The sequence below is a fragment of the Pongo abelii genome, chromosome 4 (genome assembly GCF_028885655.2).
Source record: "Pongo abelii isolate AG06213 chromosome 4, NHGRI_mPonAbe1-v2.0_pri, whole genome shotgun sequence".
Classification (NCBI taxonomy): domain Eukaryota; kingdom Metazoa; phylum Chordata; class Mammalia; order Primates; family Hominidae; genus Pongo; species Pongo abelii.
In genome coordinates, this window is record NC_071989.2 from 149,332,851 (window position 1) to 149,345,190 (window position 12,340).

The window sequence follows — 12,340 nt, forward strand, 5'->3', positions numbered from 1 at the left end:
CGAGAATTCTTTAGATTGTAGCATTTGAAAGCACGTAAAAGGGTTTAGCTTTAAATAAGGTTGCTGTAGACATTTGCTTAACAAATTCCTGTGAAGCCCTTTGGGATTGGGGTGGGCTGCAGGTGGTGAAGAGGCATGAACAAGTCAGGCCAGGCTCAGCTTTGCCAGCAGCTGTGAGCCAGAAGCTCAGAGGAAAGACACTGTTACCCTCCCTCTCCTGACTCAAAACTTGGGGCAATTTGATACATAAACTATTTCTGTCTTACACTGACCTGTATGTTAATATGTACTTTGGTACACAAACATTTAATCTAGGGAGAAAATTATCTCAGAAAGTGCTTGCTTTTGGGAGATTTTGCCAGGAGAGTGCATGATTTTAATAAAGGCAAATTTCTGCCAGGCACTTTTGGAAATCCAGTGAAGAGCCCCAAGATCTACAGCTCCAGAAATTTTTGCAGTTATAGGGAGAGAGTGAGTCACATTGTTACAGTGTGGCAAGATAGGAACAAAAGTCACTCAGTTCTGAAAGTCATCATTGCCAGATCAACCTGTTAAATTCCCATGCCGGGCTTTCTTTTTTTCCTACCTAGTTACTACAGATGGCAGGAGAGTCCTGGGGTATAATTAGTACCATGTGCCTACATTAAAAGTAGATGGGAGTTAGAGAGGAAGAGTAAGGGAATTTGTACTCACTAACCACCCTGCTATATAGATATATGTATATCATACATATACACATACATATATCTCATATTATTGAATCTTGAATATTATTCAAGATTATTCAATATATTGAATATTATAATATTGAATATATATATGATTTCATTACCTGCAAGTCATGCGTTAAATATTTGTTAACATCTAGCATATGAGGAAATAAGCTCAGGGAGGTTAGGTAATCTACACAGCCACACTGCTAGTGTTATTTTAAGTTGTATCCATCTGACTCCAAAAACTTTTTTTCAATACTATAAGTAGACAGAAGTTCCAATGTTTATATTCCCTTTTATATGGGATATTCAGGCATTTAAGCTATCACTAATTTACCTAGTCATATATATTAACTGCTTTTGGAAAAAGAGTAATTTCTGGCGTAGAAGCAGGTAACAAATGGGAATATCAGTGAGTTACTACTTTTTTTTTTTTTTTTGAGACAGAGTCTTGGCCTGTCACCCAGGCTGGAGTATAGTGGTGTGAATATGGCTCACTGCAGCCTCGACCTTCTGGGCTCAAGCAATCCTCATACATCAGCCTCCTGAGTAGCTTGGACCATAGATGTGCGCCGCCATGTCTGGCTAGTATTTAGGTTTTGTTTTTTTTTTTTTTTTTGGAAGAGATGGGGTCTCACTATGTTGCACATGCTGTTAGTATGTTTGTATTTGTTTATTTGCTTCACTATTGGCAAACCCTGTTAAGATATTTTATTTTTATTTCACTGATTTTTCTCTTGTTGCATATTAAACATCAGCATTTAACCCCAGACTCTAATCTGTTGGTAGATTTTACCCCCAGTGAGCTTATTTCATGAATCACTTGTGCAGTGAGGATTCTGAAGTAACTATTTGGCAATAGGGCAGAATTTCTCTTTGGAAATTTCTGAACTTGATACTGAATGTTGTTGGCACTCCCTTCAGAGTATCCATAAAAAGAAACCAATTTTTTTTTTTTTTGAGACAGTCTCACTCTGTTGCCAGGCTGGAGTGCAGTGGCGTAATCCCGGCTCGCTGCAACCTCCGCCTCCCAGGTTAAAGTGATTCTCCTGCCTCAGCCTCCTGAGTAGCTGAGATTACAGGCACACACCACCACGCCCGGTGGTGTATTTTTGTATTTTTAGTAGAGATGGGGTTTCATCATGTTGTCCAGGATGGTCTCGATCTCTTGACCTTGTGATCCACCCACCTTGGCCTCCCAAAGTGCTGGGATTACAGGTGTGAGCCACCACGCCCGGCAAAGGAAACCAAATCTTAAGGTAGATTCTGTGCATTTGTGGTCGTGGTGTTGTGATTGCTAATGAGTCACTTTGAGTACTCTAGTAGATTTGTCCAACAGCGTCTCAGTGGGCCCAGTTGGCACAACATGTAGAAATTACAAAAGAGTAGCAGAGATGAATTAAGTTTGCATTCACTTTCACTTATTTTAAAGCAATTTGTAGTCACCAAACCTTCACTTATTTCTGCTACTATGTGTGCATATTCACCCTAATGCCAGATATACTGACCTGAAAGAGTTAATTCTTCTTTCGGTGGCGCCTACTTTTCTTTCCCCTAGCACTGACTTTTCTGTCTGGTGACTCTATCCTGGAACAGAGTTTACACTCGGTGTAAAGTGACATGGTAGTGAATTTATAAAAATTGCACAATGGTCAGAATAGACAAAGAAATCATATCTATGAACTTCCACTCCAGTTTTTCATCCTCTGATGGTCACTTTATAATGACTGGGGCTGTTTTAGTTTGCAAATTTCATATTGGTCACAGGACTGTTCTTCTGAGAAAAAGTTTATTTTCTTTGGTCTGATGATACAATAATTTATTTCAGTTACTTTTTTCCTCAATTTTTCTACAGACTGCTGAGCCAGATGGAATTATGGCTGAGCTCTTCTCTGTCTCTTTATCTTGTACACATTCTGACTGAAGAAGAAATCTATTTATTGTAGCTTGAATGTCATTGGCCTACTGTTTCCTTCTGACCCAGGAGTGAGGCATCACATGGGCATCTGGTCTAACTCAGAACACGCTGCAGGGACACAGCCTGGCATATTCTAGGTTGCCTATTGGCATGCTGTCTACTTGACAGAATAGCAAAGTCAGTTCTGGATGCTTGCCTTGGTTGCCTACCAATTTTTGTTCTCAACGAGAGGTCAGAATAATGTCAGTTTGCAAATGTTTGAGGAAACATTCCTGTCACCAAACCCAGAGGTTTAGCTGAATATGATGGTATTTTACAGGTGTCTTTAAATGTGGCTTTTACAGAACTTCACCTGGATCGATGTTTTGTGCATGTGATAATATGACTATAAATTTAGCTTATTCATATGATAGTATTTGGAGCAGTATAATCTATAACCATGACTTCAAAAATGAAAGGTCAAAAGGATTCTTTTGCAGTGTTTTAAATCTGCTAACCTGAAAATTATACAAGGGTTTTTCTTTCAAGAATTTTAACTTGACAAATGCAAAGGAATATCCAACATTGCAAAGGTAAAGAGAAATCTTAGTTCCTTGGCGTATAAACACCATCAGTTCCTTTCTGGCCTTCCAGGGTCAGAACTCTGGGCTCCAAGGAGGTACAACTGTGAGTGAGAGAGTAGCTGCTGTGCTAGCAGGCTATGCATCCAGAACTAAACAGACCTAGCACTTTCTGTTGTACTGGAACCCATTAGGTATGTTCTAAAGTTATGTTTATTTTACTTTCCTGGTCTGTAAATTAGCATTTTAAATGACTACATTCAGAGGAAAGTATTCCACACAGAATTCTCAAATTTATTACCTTTTTGTTTTGTTTTATTTTAGTTTTTTTGAGACGGAGTTTTGCTCTTGTGGCCCAGGCTGGAGTGCAATGGCATGATCTCGGCTCACTGCAACCTCTGCCTCCAGGGTTCAAGCGATTCTCCTGCCTCAACCTCCCGAGTAGCTGAGATTACAGGCATGCGCCACCATGCCTGGCTAATTTTGTATTTTGGGGTTTCACCATGTTGTTCAAGCGGGTCTCGAACTCCTGACCTCAGGTCACCTCTCCACCTTGGCCTCCCAAAGTGCTGGGATTACAGGTGTGAGCCACTGCGCCCAGCCCTCATTTTGATATACTAGAAGACCAATATGCAACATAATGATTATTTTAAATGTTATATTCCCTTTTGCCTTAATGAGCAACAGTCTATGTATCCCTTTTCTGATGCTTTGTAACGAATTACCACAAGTAAGTTGTTTAAAACACCACCTATTTGTTATCTCACAGTCCTGTACCATGTGGCTGAGTTGTCTGCTCAGGTATTCTCAAGGCTGAAATGAACACAACTGGGCTGTGTTCTCCTTTGCAGGCTCTTAGGAAGAATCTGCTATCGAGCTCATTCAGATTGTTGTCAGAATCCAGTTGTTTGAGGACTGAGATCTCTGTTTTCCTACTTACTATTGGCCTGGGGTCACTCTCGGTTCCTAGAGAACTGAGGACTCAGGACTCCTGTCCCATGGTCTGCTCCATCTTCATGGCTGGCACTGGAGAATCTTCCCTCACATGGAATCCCTCTTATGCTTCAGATCTCTCTGATTTCTGTCTCTGACCTCTAGACCCAGATTTAAAGAGCTCATGTGATTATGTCAGTCCCATCCGGATGATCTCCCTTTCTTAAAGCCAACTGTGCTACGTAACATAATGTAATCATGGGAATAAGATCCATCACAATCACAGTCTTGGAGATTATTCAGGGTGTGCACACCAGGATATAGGGATCTTGGGGCCATCTTGGAATTCTGCCTATCAGTTTATATCAGTGTTCATAAAATAGCACTATGCAAAATCTGCAGTGGATATATTCTTAATACAGTCCTATTAGGAAGGAAAAGGAGATATTATATGCAGTCTCATGTCCCAGAGGGCAATTTATGGATGTCTTCCACATGGATTTCCGTGGTACGAAGATAGCATATTATTTCATTGAGTAGTTGTGTGAGTTTACTAATAAAATAGGGTATTTTAAACTTATTTTACTTTAAATCTTAGAAGAGGTGATTCATCCTTCTGTAGCTCAAATATTCTATGTTATAAATCACAAATAATACCATTATAAGATAAATTAAATCTTTTTTATAATTTTAATTGGAACTGAAGTGTATTCTTATTCTTCAGTAATACTACATCACCCATATGGGCTACCTAATTGAATTTTTCCACATAAGGAGTTTTGTGACCATTGTTCTACCAAAAGACTAACCTTTGAAGCAATAGGACATGTTGGAGTTCTTCACCAATAGAAAGTAAGCATAGTCCCGGGAGGTACCATCTAAGTATTAAAGAACTAAACAATCACAGTTATTTCAACTGTGATTGAAATTGTGATAGTAATATATGTCTTACTGTGTCAGATATATCAGTAGTCAACCTTTCAACTTGAATTTTTCCAAGTTTAATCAAGTTCTGGATGAAACTCATGTACATTTTATTACTTTTAGTTTTGTATTGTTTTAAATCAATATCCTGGAAACTCAGAAGTAAAAAAGAGAAAGAAGAAAAATGTATGTCATTTCATGTAAATTTATTTAAAACACAGACTTTTGCCAGGCACGGTGGCTCAAGCCTGTAATCCCAGCACTTTGGGAGGCTGAGGAGGGTGGATTGCCTGAGGTCAGGTGTTCAAGATCAGCCTGGCCAACATGGTGAAACCCCATCTCTACTAAAAATTCAAAAATTAGCCAGGTACAGTGGCAGGTGCCTGTAATCCCAGCTACTAGGGAGGCTGGGGCAGAAGAATTGCTTGAATCCGGGAGGCAGAGGTTGCAGGGAGCCAAGATCGCGCCACTGCGCACCAGCCTAAATGACAGAGTAAGACCCTATCTCATAAATAAATAAATAAATAAATAAATATAAATAAAACAGACTTTTGTGTTAAGGGGACCTAAACATGACTGTCAGCTAAGCTCAGCAATCAGGCAAGTAATTTAATCTCTCTAAAGTTCAGATGTCTCATTTTTGCAATTTAAGTACAATAATGTTGACTTTGCATTATAGTTCATTTATTTAAACACATTTTAAAAACCTCCCAAATGCCAGAAGCCTGCTAGACTCTGACTATATAGCTATGCTTTTATGACTATCTGAAGATATGCATGTGTCTAATGAGCAAAACAGATATAATCCCTTTCATAGAGTTTACTGTCTGACAAAGAAAGAATTAGGATACATGCAACAGTATGTAATAAAGTGCAAAATCTAATACTGTGTAGCTACTTAAAATATATTATATGCTTTCTTCCTTTCCTTTTCCCTGCCTGATCTTACTGCCTTAAGAAATCTTGTAACTGTGATTCTGTCAAATGAATCTGAGAAGGACGTTGTTGCTGATGGACTAGTATAGAAAATAGCAGCATGACAAATTAAATGTGTCATTGGGGAAGTGAGATTGTATAATGAACTGAGTTTCCTGGTCAGTCCTGCTAGAACTGTGCCTTTCAGCAAAATGAGTTTGGTGATTTCATTCCAAAGATCAAGTTGCAGCAATTTTCATCATGAATGTTACCCAATCATAGAAAAATTGGCAACATTTCTCAGCAGATGTTACAGTCTTTCTCAGAGGAAGGTTCTCTCAGCTGACAAGCTAACGATAGTGCTCCTGATGGCGAGGGAGAGATGGTGATGATGATTGATTGATAAAAAGTATTTCAGTCATATTTCCAGGTTTATAAAATGATTTGCAAACATTTTCTTTTGTTCCCTCTAACACCGCTAGTAGATAATGGAAACTCCTTTGATTTGGTCTGTAGATAATTTTATGCTATGTTATATGGAATATCCGTAGCATTTTGTGAACTTGAAAACAAAGGAGGAAGCAGCTTGCATATGCATATCTTGCTAGCAGATTGGTAGAACAGAGAGAGCAGTTAGTGTGTGAGGACCATTGAGGTAAAGTGTCCCAGAGTTGTAACTTTTTCTGGGCCTTGACTTTGGCTAATTCTCTGAATGCCGAATATCATGTAGCCATCCACAAATCTGTCTGAATATTGAGATGGTGCTTATTTCTCTCCTGGGTGTTATGAAGAAATGTGTTTATTAAATACTTTGCATCCCTTAAAGGAACTATATGAATGATACGAATAAGAATTATTGACAGTTTCGAAGGGTCTATTGATATTACTATGGCTTTGTTTCTACCAAATATGATAAGTATAATGTAGAGGAAAATACAAAATACAAGTTTTATCCCCCATTTTTTTCATTCAACTATACCTCAATATTCAGTGACAGGGCCACCTTAATCTCCACCCATGAAAACGCATCTAGAGGAGTGTCACAAGTTTTTCACAGTGACATTTTTGCTTACTGATACAAGACAGTGATGGTGGCTGATGATGTCCCAGTGATTTCTGAGTAGCTTCTAACCAGCGCATAACTCCTTCAACAGTCTAAGTCTTTAGGTGCCCATATTTTCCTCTTTGTTCTCCCCCTTCAGACTGAGAGTTTGTAGAGAGAGGGCAACAGATCTTTTCAATACACAACTAACGCAAAATGTATCAGGTTTTTCTTGGATTTCAGCTACTCCCTGTTAAACAATCAGAGCTTAGTGAACAGTGATTCAGTGAGGAGGGAAAGCACTCAGGAAGGAGCAGGAACAAGTACAAGTTTATGAAAAGGATTAGGTAGCAAAACAAGGTCAAACTCTGCAATAGTTTGTTTTCCTCTCCCTAGTATCCCTCTTCAATCAGCAAAGAGACTGTTATCAGTTGCTGGTGTTATGACTGGGCACATCCGCCCTGGGCCAAATATGCTGCAGTCTGCAAAGCCAGCAGCAGATTGCAGTCCTCTGCAGTCCAGCCAGGCCAGCAGAACTTGTGTAGCCATGTGCCCTGTTATAGCTATAATACTGAATTGGGAATGTTCCCTTAATGGGGCACTTGAGGGCAAAAGCAGTGAAAGTCTGTTCCTTTCTCAAAACAGACTGTTCTTCCCGTAGTGTTTAAAGAACACAGACGTGTATTGGGCAAGGCAAAGCCAAAGCTGGCCTTTACAAGATTATAAAATCTAGTCTTCCACGGTATCTAATCTGTGTGAGGACCCTGATGAACTAATTTTCTTCTAAAGTGCTATATATGTAGATATCATGATAGAGTTACACATGAAATGGCTCATTCAATACTTTTTTTTAGATGCCTGTAAATATTTAAGGGAGTAACTAACCAATTAGCAGCATCCGTGGGAGAACGTTGTCTTGTCATTTTAACAGAAAACTTTCTTTGTGATTTTGCAGCCACGACAGCCCAACCCTGACTGGCGTTACTCTGCCTCCCTGAGAGCAGGCATGCACAGGTATGTATTTCCCTCCTCATTCACTCAGAAGTAACCTTAACTTGGTATGTCTCAGATAAACTGCATCTCCATAGGCCAGAAGCAGCTGTCAAAACTAAAAAGCTTTAGGTACTTTGCCAGGAAAATGCAATTATTTTGTCCCCATGTCTATTCCTTGAAAGATTGCAAATGGTCAGTGCCAGATGCTTATCAAGTGCTGGCATATAAGAGTCCTCTGTAAAATCACAGAAACAGGCTGCTGTGTATTTTCTCCCATCAAAATTTCTACAGGGAAGTAATTTCAACCTCCTTCATCCCTCTCTACCTATGCTTTCTTTTCCTCCTTTAAAAACTGTAATTAATACTCATGCTTTGAGACTTGGGTACATTGTGCAATGTATACATACATGTTGTCTACCTTGTTTTTTTTTTAATCTCACATTGGCTATTACATCCTATTACCCTCAATAATTGATTGCTATGGTTGTTTATGTTCACACCTATTAGAGCCTCCTCATCTTTCCCATCTGTTGCTATCTTATTGTCATCAATGACATGGGTTCTTCAGAGGATGAGCCATGTAAAGGGCTTCAAATCTAGCTTACTTTAAATTAACCTAGAGTAACAGTATTGGACACCAAATCTAGCTTACTTTATTTTACTAGTATTTGGACACCAAATCTAGCTTACTTTAAATTAACCTAGAGTAACAGTATTAGTCTAAGACTCAGATTAAATATAATTTTGCTTTCTCTACTTTGTCTCTCTGACAGTAATTGATTAACTACCATTATGTCTGGAGGTGATCTAGTATCCATGCCATGGGGCTAAATAAAAGATTCATTATTTGCGAATGTCTTTGGAAACCAAATGGGAAGGACCAAGAAACAAATGACCACAACTACCAAAAGGATTTAATTTTAAAGAAGAAATAATCTTCAAACTTAAGCCCCTCAAAATATCTGGGCAACTGTCAAGTGAATATTCACCAAACTTAGATCAGTTCCTAAAGAGAAAGCCTACAAAGTATGTGTAGAGTTAATGTAAAATTAGTTTTAGCCCATTAAAATGCATTAGATTGAAATAAATTAACATACTCTCAAGCATTACAAATGAGCAGAAATCATTACATTGGGTGCTATTTCTGATTCAGAAGCAATCAGTGAAGGGCTGAAGATTAGTAGTTGGCTTGGTAAGATGTCACATTGGAACCTGGGTCATAATTTTAGGCCAGAAACATTCATGCATATAACAGAATATTAGGTATCAGAAGAAATTCTTTATATTTATTAGAGACCAACTTGTGCTTTTGCCTGCATCTGAGCTGTTGGTGGAGACATGCAATGGGTAAAAGCATGGTTTACAGTACCTACTCTTGAAAAGTACCAAATCTGTGAGTTGTGCCTTAAAAACTACATTTGAAATAAAACATTAAAACATAACTTCCTGGACTGGGTGCGGTGGCTTACACCTGTAATCCCAGCACTTTGGGAGGCCGAGGTGGGCAGATCACGAGGTCAAGAGATCGAGGCCATCCTGGACAACATGGTGAAACCCTGTCTCTACTAAAAATACAAAAATTAGCTGGGCGTGATGGCGTGCACCTGTAGTCCCAGCTACTAGGGAGGATGAGGCAGGAGAATCGCTTGAACCTGGGAGGCGAAGGTTGCAGTGAGCCAAGATCGAGTCACTGCACTCCAGCCTGGCGACAGTGCGAGACTCTGTCTCAGAAGAATAAATAAATAAATAAAATAACATAACTTCCTTATCCCATTTTCAAATTGAAGAAAAAAAGCCGAATGTGCTCCTATTTGGGTTTCAATTAAGATATTATGAGGTTTGAGTAGGGTAAGAAATAAAATAAAAATTGAAATTAAAATGCCATTTCTTTTTTGCATTGTAATACATTGAACATATTAAATGAGTTGTGAACCTAAATAATACTAATCTTTTTCATATGTGTGCTTGGCTTCTCGGCCCTTCCAGTCTTAGACATCATGTAACTATTCTTTAAAAAATTCTGCTTTGAGCTGAGCTGGCTCCAGGATAGTTACACCTTCATGAATCTGACTGAGCCCACCCAATTTGCTAGTAGGATCCAGGAACACTTGAAGGCTATTAATATTTGGGAAAAAACAGATAATTCTAGAGTGTAGACAAAGGGAAGAATAGTAAAAGGTCAGAGTTTAATGAGTGAATTTCTACTGGATATGTTGTTTGAAGTCAAAGAGTAAGAAAACATTGAACTTATATGTTGCCTTCCCTCTAATAGTTCAAGTTTGCCTGCTCTGTTGCCTCATATAACCCCTTTAGTCAGTAGTCTAAATTTTATTTTAGAAATTTAACTTTCAAGATAAGCAAATGTCTAGTTTAAAAGGGTCCTCTAGTCCAGGTGTAGTGGCTCCTGCCTGTAATTCCAGCACTTTGGGAGGGTGAGGCAGGTGGATCACTTAAGGTCAGGAGTTCAAGACCAGCCTGGTCAATATGGTGAAACGCTGTCTCTACTAAAAATACAAAAATGAGCCAGGCATGGTGGCGGGTGCCTATAGTCCCAGCTACTTGGGAGGCTGAGGCAGGAGAATTGCTTGAACCTGGGAGGCCAAGGTTGCAGTGAGCTGAGATCACGCCACAGTACTCCAGCCTGAGTGACAGAGTGAGGCTTTGTCTCAAAAATAAATAAATAAAATAAAATAAAAGAGTCCTCTAATTTTGATGAGGGTTTTCTTGGACATTTTCTCTTAGGATCCCGCTTATTTCTTCCTTCCTTTCTTCCTTCCTTCCTTCCATCATTCATTCATTCATTCATTCATCCAACAAATATTTGAGAGATTAATATGAGTTAGTATTAGACACACATAAATGAATACTGCACCATGTTCTCTTTTCCCTTGAACAGTTTATGTTCTCTCTCTGCTTGCCTCTAAAGGTCTCCCAGTTTGTATCCCACTCCCAGCAATGTTTTATGCTGAATTAATCTCTTCTGAACTGGGATCTGTGAGTGGTGGTGATCAGGTTTCTCTAGTCTCAGGAAATATAGGGTGGGTCATCTATGCATAAAAGATATAGAAAGAGTAAAATAGAAAATAAGGTTAAGAATTAATTAGATAGCCAAATTGGAACAATACTTCAATTATCAGAAAATAATTTTAGTGCGTTTTCTTCTTTAGAGTAGAGAACCTGGGAACAAGAGAACCTGCAAGAGAGGCTTGGAGCTTTTGAGAACAAGCCCTCCTCATCTGCTTCAGCATCGAGATGTTAAAATGGCTTAGTCCTCTGATGGGCTTCCTGTTAGATTTAGTGAGCGCCACATGGCGTTAATAAAAAACAAAATTGCCATAAAGATAGAACATGTGTATTCCTGGAATAGTATAGCAGGCAGTAAGTAAGTCAGCAATGCTTCTGCAGTTTATGCAGGGTGACTGCTCAGCAGTAATTGCTTCAGTTCAAGCATGAGCAGAATGTGTTAGCTGCAGCCCTGGCTTCATAGATGTAAGCAATTTCTGAGGGTGGAAGAAGAGCTGGGAAAGAATTTATGATCTAACCGTTATCTGGGTCTGTGTGTTTATTCAGCTCTGTGCACCTAGAGGAGGCTGGCATTCTACGGGCTGGTCCAGGAGGGCCTGATCAGCAGTGGCCAACAGTATCCAGTGCAACACCAGGTAAAGAGCTGGGGTCTCTCCATTCTTTCTTGGTTTCTGGAAAGTGATCAGATGACCTATTTTTGTAAGATCAGGAATGTCGATGGCTCTTTTTCTTTTATATTTTTGTTATTCCCTTTTTTCCATACGTACATGATTTCCTTACATATATGATTATTTTGATTTTATACCTAATGCTCTTCAGGAGTTGAGAAAGGACAACATAAGAAAAGTGTGTGTGCACTCATGTGTGCGTGTGTGTGTGTGTGTGTATGAAGTTTTTGGGGTTTGTTTGTTTGTTTAAATCAGGTACCTTTCAAATGCTTAGGCCATCCAAGCCATGCAGAGAAGATCTGGTGGCCTTATGCACAGAGATGACACTGTTAACAAAGATCTTTTGGTTGAATACTATGGAAACCCACCCAAAGTAGTAAGGAAAGAAAGAGAAAAAGAAGGAAAGAAAGAAAAGGAAGAAAGGAAGGAAGGAAGGAAGGAAGGAAGATGGTTTCTCATGGAAGCGGAAAATTATCGGAACCAAGGCATTGTTTTGAGTTCAGTCAAAGTCAATCTGCTTCTCTCTGCACATCAACAACATTCTGCAGACTGACTTTTAGTGCCTTGGCAAGCATGTTGCCAAACGTGACCACCTCACAATTTCTTAGTTTAGAGGGATAATAGGGACCATTTCCTAATCCAAACTTTCA

The 12,340-nt window shown here is 39.1% G+C and overlaps 1 protein-coding gene across 17 annotated transcripts in view; it reads left to right on the forward strand.

Annotated features, from left to right (window-relative positions):
* PCDHA5 (protocadherin alpha 5) overlaps window positions 1–12,340 on the forward strand; it is a 219,670-nt gene that overhangs the window by 178,061 nt on the left and 29,269 nt on the right. For all 17 annotated transcript variants that reach the window (XM_024246718.3, XM_024246714.3, XM_024246720.3 and 14 more), the window contains 2 exon segments: window positions 7,961–8,019; window positions 11,569–11,657. In XM_024246718.3, coding sequence (XP_024102486.3) covers window positions 7,961–8,019; window positions 11,569–11,657 — 148 coding nt within the window.